General features: G+C 45.9%; 1 protein-coding gene across 1 annotated transcript in view; it reads left to right on the forward strand.

The window, feature by feature from the left end:
• Nucleotides 1–13,907, forward strand: part of DRC9 (dynein regulatory complex subunit 9) — a 24,840-nt gene extending 10,933 nt beyond the window's left edge. Inside the window, 7 exon segments of the mRNA XM_075716844.1 lie at nt 120–248; nt 2,340–2,421; nt 9,277–9,438; nt 10,075–10,149; nt 11,781–11,912; nt 13,154–13,255; nt 13,764–13,907. Coding sequence (XP_075572959.1) covers nt 120–248; nt 2,340–2,421; nt 9,277–9,438; nt 10,075–10,149; nt 11,781–11,912; nt 13,154–13,255; nt 13,764–13,907 — 826 coding nt within the window.
• The last annotated feature ends 357 nt before the right edge of the window (nt 13,908–14,264 follow it).

A 14,264-nucleotide genomic window follows, 5' to 3' on the forward strand; every position in this document is an offset into this window, starting at 1 on the left:
CAGAAATGGGATCTTATATTTCCTTACTTTTTTAGCTGTAAACAATAATGGATAAAGGTGCCAGACACTGTAATACCAGCATCTATAAATTACTGTTGTGTTCCTTCTCTTCCTGGCAGGCAGTATGCAAGTGATGTAATTACAGTCACTATGAAAAAGATGCAGGAATCAGGAACATTTAATAGCCTAACAGAAGCTAATGAGAGAGAGAAGGCAAAAAAGAGCAAGTTTCATGACATTCTCATCAGGTCAGTGTTGTGTTCAGTACTTCCCTGCTTACCTGCTGAAAGCCAAAGCCCATTCCTGCTCAGTATGTGCTAAAAAGGAAAAAAAAACAAACCAAAATACAGAAAGGATTCTACTTTTTTCTACTTGAATTATTCTGTCTGCTTTACAAAACGCACTTCTTTCCCCTTCAGAAAGAAATAACTGATGGTTCTGATACTGATCTGAGCTAGGAATTGCCTGAGCTTTGACCACAGTGGACACCAGTGTCTGCGCTAATGCAAATGCTGCCACGTATCAATTAAAACATGTGATGTAGGAGCTCCCTGATCTTTAACTCTTGTCCCCAGTGAAAGCCAGAGCAACAGAGAATCTGTTCAAACCAGGGCCAGCAACATATGGTCTCTAGGTTATGTGATGCCCAGGAGAATCTGCTCTGACCCATATGCTAATATGCTCCCTTTTCCCAGTAGCAGCGAGGGGATAGCACAGATGGTGACAGAGGCAGTTGTCTTATTTAAAGCTAATGCACCAGCCACTGCACTATAGATCCTCTTCTGTCCCAAATCGTATGGGGTACAGATGTGTTATCATCTCAACTCAAACTGGTGATTCCTCAGCTCAAACTTCTGTGCACTAGAGGTTTGGAGTTTTTTTAGCATGGGAAGCTCTGGTTCAATCCCAAGCCCGTCAGAGAGAATAGCAGTCATCAGAGAATTATTTGACCATTTTAAAGCTACTTTGTTCTGTGTAGCAGCTCAGGGTAGACAGCAAAGCTGCTCTAAGTCATGATTTGTCACGAGTCCAACCTACTGGAACAGCTCTGGTGGTGGCTCAGGGGTCTGCCTCCGGGGCAAGTCCCCAGCTTCCAGTGAAATGTGTGATTTCAAGCATGAAACCCAATTCTTCCACTGTCTAAACCCAAGGGTTTTATTGTTTATCCATGGAAAGGACAGAAAGCAAAAATGAAAGCAGCAATTGCTTGTGGAACAACTATCCAATACTGGAAGGTAGAAAGGACATAATCCGTTTTATTCCATTCTGTCAACCATATCTAGTTGTTTATCATATCGTGTTGTTTGTTCTACTACATATTCTTTTCATGGAATGAACTTGATCTGTCTTTCAATACAATATATACTTGTCTGGTTTTGCGTCAACAAGACTAGTCTGAAAGCAGTCTGCAGTAAGACTGGAACTCCTTATCAGGAGCTTTTGTTCATCACAGTCACGCAGCTAAGGCCTCTGAAAATGAAATACATATTTGATTGTAAGGTTGGGATAGGGTACGAAGTCTCAGGTACCAACTGTAGTATTTACTAGCTTTAAATCAAATCATAAGCATAAAAACTTAGAAAAGCACTCCAAGTGAAATAAGACCTAGAACATTACTGCATCTGTTTTGTTTTAGACAGGTAAACACCTCTCTAGCTTTTGGCCTTCACTCACATCCCTTCATGGATCTCAGAACCCGAGGCAGTGTTTTTTGGAGGATTGTAAGTCTGATATGAAAAAAACATTCTCCATACGTATAATGAAACTTACACAGTTTGGCACTGTCTGCTGATTAGGCATGCTTCTGCACAGAATCAGGGAGACTTTTGCTTGAAATGCAGAAGCTGTGACTCAATGATAGGCATCTTCCCTCTCTGCTATAGGAACTGCGTCATCCTCAAGTCCACTCTGGGCTTTCAACAAGAGCATCCCCTGGTTTTCGGCTCATTCTCCCTTTCATTTGCATCCTCCTTGCTCAGCCTGTGCGCCTCTTCTTTCAGGATTTACTAAACCAAGACACTAGCTTTGGTGAGAAGTCTCTGTTCCTGACTCGCAGATGTGCTGCCTCCCCGAGGCTCAGGGTGAAGAGATGAATGCATTTTTTGCTACTCAGCCACGGGAAGCAGCTTGTCTTCTGCTGGTCTGAAGAAGCAGGCCAAGCTTTTGTGTGCACTTCTTTTAGTTCAGCAGCTAGAAACTCATTGAGGGAGTGGGATAAGCAGGGCAGTGTTCAGCTGGGTGCCGCAATGTATCAGGAGACAGGAAGTTCCCCTTCTAGGTAAACAGCTCTTGTCTTTTTTGATATATTCAAGTGATTGTATTTTCCCATTTTTCTTCAGGGAGGAGGAAGGAAAGAAGGAGATAAAGTCACTTGAGAAACAGCTGCAAGATGTCAAGAAACAAACTGAAATAGAACTTCAGGTGAGATCACTTAGCACTGGGCATCACGCCAGGGGGGAAGCCTGTTAGCAAGCTCGCCTCTGCTGCCCAGGAACTAGCACTCAGATGAGCGGATGTGTGGCATATATAATGATCCATCATTTAAGAATATAGAAGCAGAATAACTGCAATAAAGATTTGTATTCTGAATAAGCCTGCTAACAACTTTAAGAGCAGTGTCCAATGGTTTTCAAATGGGAGCTCAAAATGCTCATAGTCATGAGAGACCATGATCTATTTAGAATACGCCCAAAACAGTGCTGGGAGTGGCAAAGCACAGACACATGCAATCAGTAAGAAAGAGGTTATCTGCAGATAGCAGTATCTAAGGTTCTGTAATACTTACTCATGCAGACGTGACACCTGACACAGAAGAAAGTGTGACAATGAGGGAGTGAGAAAGACAGACACCTGGCATAAGGGCATGTAATTTTTCTACCTATAATTTTGTCTGGGGAAAACTTCACGATTTTAATCTATTTTTCTAGGCTTACAGATAGTAGCAAATCCCAAATATGGGAGTCCTACACAAGGGCAGATCAATGTTATTGCACATATGCTGTCAACTTGATCTTTCTGGAAAGCTTCAGCCCTTCTGTCTGCAGCATGCAAATGGTGTGTGCATGCACAGCAAATCTGGGGCATCCTGGACATGTCAGACTTGCTACACAAGTGCAGATCAATTGAATGGCATATCACTGGTCACTTTGATGCTCTCCAGACAGCTCAGACTTGATGCTTGTGCATGCTTTAGAGCAAAAGCACATGCAAAAACATGTGCAGAAACATGGAAATGTAGCCTAACCTTGCTGAGGCAGGAAAGAGTATGTGACAGAAAACAAGCAAAAGGCAGGCAGGTTCAGAGCCATACAAGGACTGGAAGAAGGAACAAGAATCTGATGCTTGGTTCAGTACTGAGCAAGAGGACAGCAAGGGCATCTGAGGAAAGAATCAGTATGACTGAATTTTGTCTTTGGACAAAAGTGCAGACAGTAATCAAGCCAGGATATAGTTGGCTACAGAGAGGAATTTTAAGCCACTGACATGCTGGTGAAGTACAGTTTATAGAACGTGAAGGTTTTGTGTTGGCAGCCTGGATGCATGTGAGTGGAAAGTTTAATTGTAAATACAGGATGGTTGTAAGAACATGAAGGATCTATTGGCGGTGGTAGCATATGCAGCTATCTATAACACCAGAAGTTCAGGGGAGATATTAGAACAGCAGAGAAGAAAGCAGGAGTGTACAAGATGGGAAAATTCATTTAGGCCAGTACTCATCTACTAGCAGAGATCCTGGAAATGCACAACATACACTGGGAAGTGTAGCAAGACAAAAAGAACACTGGAAAAAAAGTGTGGACATAACAGAGCAGAGAAAGAAGAGGAGTCACTGAAGGAAATGGGCAGTTAGCAAGTTAGGAGACAAACCAAGAAAGAACAGTTGTGGGAACTAAAAGAGAAATACAGGATGAACTTTTTTCCCTACAGATTTAAACAGAATATCTAAAGGATGTAGAGATCAGAGCCAGGACTGAAAAAGGGAACAGTATACCTCAACATATACTTACTGACTGCCACTGGAAATGGTATGGGAGCCTATTTCCAGGCCCTATGGGACAACCCAAAAGTCCCTTGACATCTGTGTGGCAGTTAAACAAAGTAAGTTGGATAGTTTGTCAGGCTCAGAGACTGTATGTTGTCCATTTGCTTCTGCACATTGTCCCTTCTCAGTCAGATTCGGATGGCTCCTGCAAAGCTCCTGTTCTCCCACCCCCAAGCTAGTGAATATGATGAGGTAGTTCTTCTTCTGTGTAGTGCTCCTCAAACCTCACAGTGTCTGTGCACACAATATATGTATCCGGTTCTGGTTTAATGCCTTCCCAGGGACTGGTGTACAGGGGGCTGTAATCACCCCATCTTGCACTAGCAGCAATGTCCTGGCACTGTGCAGTCAGGCTGGGCACTTCTCTGTGTCCTGCCCTGCACCTCTCCTACCTCTTGCAGTCATAAGAAGGTGTGTAGCTCCCATGCTGAGAGGTTGCTCTTCTCCATGTTCTTTCAGTACCTTCTGCTAATTAGGTTCTTGCTTTTTGCCTCATCAAGTGGGATCTGCAGTCATCTGGGATTTTGTTTTTATATTTCCAGCTTAAAAGCCCTTTTCTGGGCTTCCTTATAGTTTCAGCTTTGATAACAAATCAAAGACAAGACTACTTTCAAGTACTGCTTTCCTCCTGTGCCAAAAAAAATGGTGTCTCACTGTGTCTCCCAAGGGATTTTCCCATAGGCAGTTTTACAGACACTTGCATGATTTGTCACCTTGCCAACTAATTAAAAACAAAAATACAGCTTGCTGATTTGGGAGTACTTTGAACAATAATAATGCACAGACCTGTAGACAAAAGCCTACATGGTTGTCTCCAGTCTAGTGGATGAGAAAACAAAAGTGAGCAAATCTAATCATGGAACCAGAAAAACACGGTCTTTGCTTCATGCACGTTGCCTGTATGTTTGTATTTTCAGCCTTACTACCATTTAATGAGATGCTAATTAATGCTGTATTAGCCTGCTCAGCTCATTTTTCTTTCTAATAGAACACAAATCAAATGCTAAATGTTCTTATTTATTTTGTTTTCTTTCCTCTTGGAAAGCCTCTCTAAAGGAGCTGAGATGATCAGTCTGGTTTTGCTCTTACCCATCCATGGAGGAGCATCGCCTGTAGCTCTAGTTTGGCTGCAGGAGTTCTGTTAGATGCTGCAGTGTTCACTTCCTAGCTTGTACAAAAATACTCACTTTTTCTGGTTTCCTGGACAAATGATGTCAGTCTGTACAGATTTTGAAACAAGTTAATATCATAAAGAATTACATAGTTTAACATAAAAATTTAGGAAAAGTAAACTTCAGAATTCCTGCATTGCAATTCACCCAAAGACTTTTTTATATCCTGTAGGTTTTGTGGTATACTCATGCCATACATCTGTGCAAGTCATGGTATAATTTTTTAACAAGCAGTAATATTGCAGGCTACCTACCAGACAGAAAACCACAATGTTGCACCACGGTACCAGTGAAAACAGGTCCGTAACTTTTATTCTGCGTGGGCTCTCGTAACACACCCAGCTCCACTGTATCAGTGCGTCACTCGGTAGTGCTTGTAGTAGTGCGACTAAGATCTGTCATGTTTCTTTCCTTACCCTCTCCCAGGAGGACAAATGCATCCATGAAGTGTTCTGGGCAAATGTGTTAAACATATATACGCACCCACTGGTGCATGTTTCTACTGGAGAAACGCACCGGGTGATTACAGTAGAAGGCACAAGGTTTGTGATGGTCCTTTGCTCCTGGGTGACTTCATCCCACTGCTGGCAGAGTCCCAGGGCAGCTCAGCAGGACCCAGAGCTGGTACACTAGATCCAAACCTGGCTCCAGAGGGACAGAACTTTTGAAAAGAGTGCTGCTGCCAATGGGTCTGCTCCCTCTGCCGGCAAACTGCCCCTCACAGAGCTCACTCCCGCAGTTGTTGGGATTGGAGGTGAGCTAGCAGAGGGCTGCAGAAGCTGTTATGCTGAAGTTGGGTGACCTTCCAGGCCTGCTGTCCTTTTGGCTGAGGCATTTCTTGGGGGTGCGCAGCATGGGGATGTTCTGGCAGCAGAGATGTGGGCTACGGCCTTATTGAAGTGTCTGCAGGGCTGCACGTTGTGGTTTCAGGGGGAGCAAGCCCAGGCTGCAGCAGGTGTGTAGATCTAAGCATATCTTCAGGCTTTGCAAGCTGAGATATTGCAGCTGCCAGTGGAGAGACTTGAGCCCATACGTGCTGGGTGTGGAAGCGAGGAGGCAGGCAGCAGGGCTCGCTGCCGGCATGCTCGCTGCCTCCACATAGCACAGCACCCGTTCCCCTGCCCCCTCCAAGTGCCTGCCAAATGGCAGGCGCTGGGTGTGCTGCTGGCGGCAGGGGGTTTATCTGACTGCTGGAGGAATTCCTTGGACTGTTTACTCCTGTTTGCTATTTTTGTAACCAGCTGTATTTTGAGTGACTGTAAATACTAATTGCTGTGGAAGAGCTGAGAGACCTAGGTGGCACTTGCAAGAGAGATAAATCAAAGTAAATGAAAATACAGGCGTGCGCATACCCTCTCCAGCTAAGCACAGTTACTTTTGCAGCCAAGCAGCATCTGTGGGGCAGGCTCCTATGGCACTGGATAACAGCAGCAGACACGCCTCTGAGCTGATGTCTGTGAGCTGAGAGATCAGAGAAAATCAGCTTGTTTACCTGCTTTCAAAGCAGACTGGCTCTTGACGACTATTTTCTGGGTTTTGATCTTGGTCGCTGCCAGTTTTGTGATAGTTTTGGACACATGAGTTATGATTTTGCATCTTTGGTTTGGCAGATTCAACGCTGAAGTCATCCCAAATAAGCAGACCAGAGGTTTACTGCATTAACTATGAAAGCGCCCCATGTCCTGGCTGGGCCCTTTGCTATGATAAACCAGAATGAATAAATATAACTCATTTTCCCAGTGCCTGCCCCTGAAGTTCAGGGAACAGCGTACTCCACAGATGGTACCCACAGGTTGTGGACATTTACTGCTGCATTTACTACCTGCAGCCTAATACCGAATGTGCCCCAGTTCTGCGGCGCCAGGTCCACCAGCTGGGCTGCGGTAGCTGCCCACACGCCTGCAGCCGACTTTCCCTCTCCACATGAATGCGTTACTGTAAACCACCCGTGGGGTTTTGCATTTCACTTCCCGTCTGCTTTGGATTGTGTAACCAAGCCCCCAGACTCCCCACCTCTAACGAAGATGTTTTACAACACCACAGACCAAATCCAAATCACAAACATGCCATACGATAAAGAAAACAAACAGAGCAGATGGGCCCCCATCCTGGCTGAGGCCTGGGGTGCTGGAATCAAAAGCACTTTTTCACTAAAATATGAAATTAAAAAGAAAATAACCTGGTGAAGTGCTCATGCTTTGCCCCACCTCTGTAATATCTGAGTGCTTTGTAACCTAGGCTGAACCCTTCTTTTCTGACCTGTTTGCAGATCCTTAGCAGATAGCAGTAACACACTGACATTAGCAGCGCCTGGCTTTGCTGAGCCTCAGCGCCACAAAAAAATCAGTGTTTCTCATTAGCATCTCCCCAGTCTCTCCGCCAGCCCCTCAATTTAGACATGATTCCACCATGACACAGGAAAACAATCTCAAAATAAAGTGGTATGGTCACCTCCCATGTGTACTGACCAGGAACACAACCATTCCCAATGGCCACCAAAATTTCATACCAGGGAAAATAAAGGCCGTTACCAGAAACCTTAATAGGGCACAAATAGGTCATGTCTGTAGCTGTCTACAGTCATATGATGATACGGCCATAAAATAGTATCTGATGTTGGAAACCTTCAAAAAAATGTGAACGCATGACTTTTAAACCCACAAAACAGCATCAGCCAAGGCCCCTAATTGTCCTGAGCCTTATAAATATACTCTACTCTTTCTAACTATGTCCAACAAGGGGTGCAGAGGGAAGGATTTTCCTTTTAACTGTTCCAGACTCTTCTTATAAGGAAACCTTTTCCAAGTGAGTCATGCTGCAGAGGCTTTTAAACACAGCGCTATTGAGCTGGCTTCTTCCTGTGGCATTTTTCCATGTTTACACAGCTAAGGAATGCAAGGGCGCTTCAGAGACAAGATATGTGGGCTTCAAAACACTTAAACGCCAGCACTTCAGTATTTCATCTTCAGCTGCAAGGTTTGGCTGGCGAATGTCAGACCCGTCATAGCATGGCAGGAAAGCAAAGAGAAAGGCTGTAATGGAGCAATCGGGTGCCAAAACGGAGGCATTAAGATTGATCTTGCATAATTGCACAGGAGACTTTGATGACCTTTTTAACTCTGAATACAAAAGTCTAGAGTTTTTCATTTTACGGGCAGTTCTTCCAAGTTCCAACCCCAGATCAATGAACTTTCATCTGTTACTCAAAGAAATTCATTAAAAAGGAGTAAACAAAACAACATTACCAAATCAAGCAAATGCACTGTGCTTCCTGAGCACACTCAAAAAGCTGGACAAACAGGGCATGTTGGCTCAGGATTCTTGCCCATAGGGGAGCTCCTGGGGACAGAATTCCCCCAGGAAAGCTCAGCTCCATTGCAAAACAAGGCATGGGGAGAAGCTGGGAGCTCATAGCCAGCTTTTCCTTGGCACTTCTTCCTTGCCCTGGGTGTATGCTTTTATAACAAAGCGGCACCATCTACCTGGTAAGATTTCAAGAAAGAACTGTTTAAACATATGAGTGAGTCAAGATTAGATTTTCACCTGTTCCTAAGGTTGTGTTTATACAGTTGCTGCCTGACTAGAAAAAATGAATCCAAGGAAGGGAGTATACTTCAGGAAATCAAACTGTGGCGTACGTGGGGCTGAGGCATTATCCTCCTCTTACAGATGCTCACTCACTGAGATGGCCTAATCCAAGAGGTTTATAAAGCCTAACTTTAAGCAGCTGAAATTATTGGGCTTCTTTCATGCTTATAGTAAGCATGCCTGAATCCAGTCCTGGACCAGAGACCAGAAGGCCTGGCTTCTTGTCCCACTCTGTTCATCACTCCACCCTCTCCAGAGGTAGTCACTCCTCGCTGATGGGTTTATTGCCTTTTGTATGGGTTACAAATCAAACTTCCCTTTGAAGTAGAGGCCGAAATGGGGCAACACTCAGGGAAAGTGTGAGCCTATAGCCTTGTCTCTTCTGACTTCATCAGGGAGTGGAGAGATTAAGAAACAGTGAGCTGACCTCAGTCTCCAGGCTTGCTTTTGTGCTTCTTCTTTCTCCTCCACTAGAACCAAGATAGTATGATTGCCTACCTCAGAGACGAGCTCCAAGAGATGAAGGCCAAAATGAACACAGAGAGCTGCTACATGAAGAAAAGCACAGACCTCCAGGTCCACCAAACACAGAAGAAGTGCAGCAATGCAGAGAATGCCCTGGACAAGGAAATTCAGGTAAGGCCTTCCCCATGGCCCCTACTGGAAGGCACCTCCAGCTAGTAAGGAAGGAGTCCTCCCTCTTTCCCCAGATGCCCTTTCTGTTCTCCATCACAGTCACCAACACAACTGTTTGAACTGGATCAGGAAACTCATCCAGGATAGATATCTTTGTATCTTCCATTGCTTTTCTGTATGGTCCTGCAAACAGCATGGCTGGCATGGCTGCAGGAGACAGTGGCTGGAGGCAGGGACTGCTTAAACTAATACCATCGTCAGAGAAACAGACCCATAACTATGTCCAAAGGGTATAGTTACAAGGCCATTTAGCAACATGAGCAGCCCAGCATTGCCCACAGAACATTATGCTGATAGAGCTGTTCGTGTGGCCATAAGGTGAACTGGACTAGAAAACTGTTCTGGTTTTGCAAGCTTTTTTTTTGACTGATCAAGGTCTGATCTAGTTGGCCCTTTTTCATGGATGGCCCAGGGGCAAGGACTGCCTCGGTTAATTTTGTCACTGGGAAAAATGCCTGTGGACTACACAGAGAGATCCTGCACTCTTGCTCACCAGCTCGGCTTTCAGCAGCACGTGTGCGCACACACGTATGCACTAACACTGTCTCTCATGTTTTCTGTCTGTGCTGATCACAGAAGTTGAGGAGCAAAACTGATGAGGAGGTTCGAGTCCACGTGGAGATTGAAAATTTCCTCAGGCAACACCATAAGGTATGTGTGACTGTCTGCTAATGCTTAAAATAGCAAGTGATAAAACATTGTATCATCAATTAGTGCTTAAAGAAAACCAGTTATTGCTCCATCAAATTTGCCAGGTTCATGATTGCTACTGTTTGAATGACTACTTATCGTCAAGTCATAATTAACTTAGCTCTCCCAGACTTGGCATTTGCTACATTTGGATACATTTCCTTAAAATTAGAGTTCATGTGATGATTGGCATTGTTTATTCAGGTGTTACAGATTTTTCCACCCTCAGATAGTTGCATTCAGCTAACTGGAATTTATTTAGACCTTCCTTGGCAGTAGCTGGGGCTCCCAGCGACTCAGTGAAGAGTGCAAAGTGAGAGCAACAGTTTCACAGACCCAAGTGTTGCACAGAGCGGGGAACTAAGAAGGAAATGACACAAACTGCCAGCCCAGCTTTGCCTTGTCTTAATCTGAGGGAGAATCAGGGTTGGATAATCGCTAACTCACAGTTATGGTACCCATTTTCAGCAGCAAACAACTATGAATGTCCTTATGCTGTTGATCTGGAGGCTCAGAGCTTTCCAGAGTTGGTGACAGCATCACAGCAGTGCCCATTACAGTGAACAACGCTGGAAAGCATCTCATAAACCACATGACTGGAAGAAAACCTGTAATATGGCAGGGTACCCAACATCACTGCCAGTATGAAATATAATAGAAGATAATAAATTTTTAAAAATTTAAGTGCAAAAAAGTGCTGTATCTTGGGAGCAATTAAATAGTGTCCTCCATATCCCGGAACCTTAGTCTGATCAACGCCTCACAGTGAGGGGACTTTGCACATAGAAGCTGCAGCCTATTTGACCCCTACCAGAAGGCAAAGTGCAACTCTCTCTGTACTCAGACAGCAGCTGGTGGCTTTATAGGGGCCCACAGAGAAGAGGATGACCATGCCCTCCATCTCCCTTGTGTGTCCAGCTGTGATACCGTAATGAGATTGATGCTTTTCCTCAGATTATTTTTCCATGCAAGCAATCATGGTTGTTGCTATGGAGAAGTTATTCGTGAATGGGAGGAAGTCATCTGGGTGACTGTTTCAGCAACACCTGCCCTCCTATTCACGAGTGAGACAAAGCCAAGTTCACAACCTGAAATAGTGTGAAGTGCTATCCCCTGGGACCTTATTCCTGGTGCGCTGCGTTTAATCCAGAAAGCCGGCAGGGAGTCAGGCAGAGGATAAAAGCTTTCTCACTATCAAATTCTGTTTCTTAAATCCCCCACCCTCTGTATGCACACAAGGAATAGCTTCTGGTTGTCATTTACTTCACCAGGATTGACTGTCCACAAAAGTAACCCCCCGTGCTTCTCCCTCCTTCATGCACCAATGAAAGCACAACCCAGTCTCTCTTCATCCCCAGTCCAGTGCTGCGGCTTCCATGGTGAACGCCCAGTGAGGGGCCTGCAAACCACCAGTCGTTTATCACTAGCCCTAGGTGTTCGATCCTTTCAAGGCTTAGATGAGAAGGAAACAGTGACCATGCAAAATTTATGTGACTCTTACAATCATCCTGAAAGCAGGCCAGATAACAGTAGCAAACCTTGCCCCTGTACACTCTTTGTACCATGCTAAGCACCCCTCTATCCCCATGCAGATGGTGGAAGAGAAGCTGGAATACTGGGTGGACAAGTACGAAAATGACACAGATGCTAAAGATGAAGAACTGGATGCTCTAAAAGCATCAAAGGCAAGCAACTTGGAAATGCTGCAGAGACTTGCCAAGGAGGTAAGACAGCAGCAGCATCTCAGTGCTCAGCCATACAAAACTGCATCCTGGCTTTTTCCTACTCTCATTCAGATAAGGAGCCAGGACAATGGAAAAAAAAATCAGTAATCTTGAGGTGTAGGGTGTGATGATAATCATCGTCCTGGGAAGGCAGGGACTGAGCATTCATCTTCTATTTGCCACCTGTGACATCAAGGAGGGATGATGATGTTTCCCCTACAGCTATTTTCAAATACCAGCAAGTAATCAGAGAGTTATTGACAGCCTTTGTGAAGGGCAAAGACACGGCTCCATCCCATCAGCATGCCTCACCTTAGTTTGTTGCCTTAGTCTGGACAAATCTGCTCCGTCTAGCAACATCTGGGTTTGCCAGGCTGAGACTGGAGAAGGCAGATCCACCCCTTCCTGCAGATGCACATTCACAGCTGCACGGTGTTGTTGTAAGGGAACTGATTCCAGTTAAAACCATTCCTGCTCCACATCAGTTTCTTGGTTAACTGCTGGGCTCTGATCACAGCTACGCAGGCACAGTGGAGCAGGCAACACAGGGCAGAGAGAAGTGTCTAGAAAAAGAGGTGTTTTAAAGCCAGAAGGAATTAACTTGTAATCATTCCTTACTGTCAGTGAGTCTGAGATGATGGGACCAAGTTAGATGTTTCCCTGCTTGTGCGCTCATTTTTCACTCTGTACACTGTCATCTCAGTGTCCCAAGTGTGTTTGTACACCATTTGCTGCCTAGCCTGGGGAAGCACAGGCCCATCCCACCACCATCTGTTGCCTGAGACGCCATCAGACAGCCATTTTACGGCACAGGATCAGAGGGTTAATTACACCCAGGCCGTGAGAGGTTTCACTTTGGCAGCAGCTCTCAGTGCCTTAGGACTGATGGTGGTAATGAGCAACATTTGCCATCTGGGTTCAGGAAAGATCAAATAAAGGGGGGGGGGGGGGGGGGGAGGGGAGGTCCACACTTAGGTGTTACCCTTGGGCTGCCAGGGAGCTCCTTGGTGCGCAGCATGGGGACCTGCACCATGACCCACGGGCCAGAGCAGCCCCGGCTGGGCTGTGAAAAGCAGGTAGCAAGGACGAGAGCAGTAGGCAGCCAGTGGAGAAGAATCCTTGCACCAGGGTGCAGGTGAGCCCTGGGAAGCTGCTGGGCAGAGTGAGCCCGGGAGGTTGGCCCTACAGTTCAGGGCACGTGTTTTTCATGTGGTTGTTGCCACCCCTGCGCTATCTTGCAGTGCCAGATGTTTGAGGAAACCATCATCAGTGACCGGGTGGAAAAGGAGGCTAAAAGAAGACAACTAGAGCAAGATGCCCTGGAGCTGAAGAGCGTCCTGAAGGTAAAGGGGAGCAAAGCTGAAGCAGTGCTGTCCCATCAGCAGCTGGGAGTTAATCATTTGCACCACAGGCTTTGTTCAGGCAGAAAATGGCCTGAGAAAGTTGGCTGGTATGGGGTGGCACAAGCAAAGGACAGATAAAGCCTGTCCCTTTCTTCTGGGGCAGACACAAAGCCAGCAGCTAGCTGCAGGTTTGAGAAGGGAGCGAAAGGGGAGAAGCCAGTCTCCTTGAATGATTTGGGGCTGTGTCCATCACACCAGCCCCACAGGGTGGGTGGTACAGGGAGGGTTGTGGGGCAGTTCCCCTGCTCATCCCCGTGCCACCAGCAACAGATGCCCTCGGCCCCGATGTGGGTACCTTCAGTGTAACCAGCACAGGCCCAACCGCTGCCGCGTGGGCCATGGGTTCCCTCCTGCAGCTGGGGAGTGCAGGAGAGATGCTCTGGCCATTGAGCTGTACCAGGTGACCCAGCAAGTGATTTCGCCTAAGACCTCTCTCTCTTGCTTCCAGCTGCAGGCCTGGTGGAGAGGTACAATGGTCCGCAGAAACCTTGGCCCCTATCAGGCCCTCAGGAAGATTTGGGAGAAACAGCTATCAAAGCAGAAAGATAAAAGGAAAAAGGAAAAAGCTGGAGCAAAGAAAAAGACACGATAAGTAACGAAACCTGGCCACAAACACACTCCAGGGCTATTGCTGGGCAGGGCACTGCGGTCTGTCTGTCTGACATGACAGAAATAAACCATGCAACAGAGCTCAGACTATTCTGGAGAACACAGTTTGTGACAGAGACAGTTAAGGTGAAGCTGCAGTAACTCTTAAGATGTTGAAGCTGCCCTTGTACAGCAGCGACACTGTTTCTCCACTAGAAAGGGGAACTGCATCAAAGCAGTGAGAAACGCTGTACCCACCAAAGTGCTTTATGGCAACATGACAGCTAGTGGGAGGTGATCCTGTTAGCAGCCCAGTAACTCACCTGCATGGGATGCTCTGCACCGAGAACCTCCTCTGCAG

This window comes from Pelecanus crispus, chromosome 9 (genome assembly GCF_030463565.1).
Source record: "Pelecanus crispus isolate bPelCri1 chromosome 9, bPelCri1.pri, whole genome shotgun sequence".
Classification (NCBI taxonomy): domain Eukaryota; kingdom Metazoa; phylum Chordata; class Aves; order Pelecaniformes; family Pelecanidae; genus Pelecanus; species Pelecanus crispus.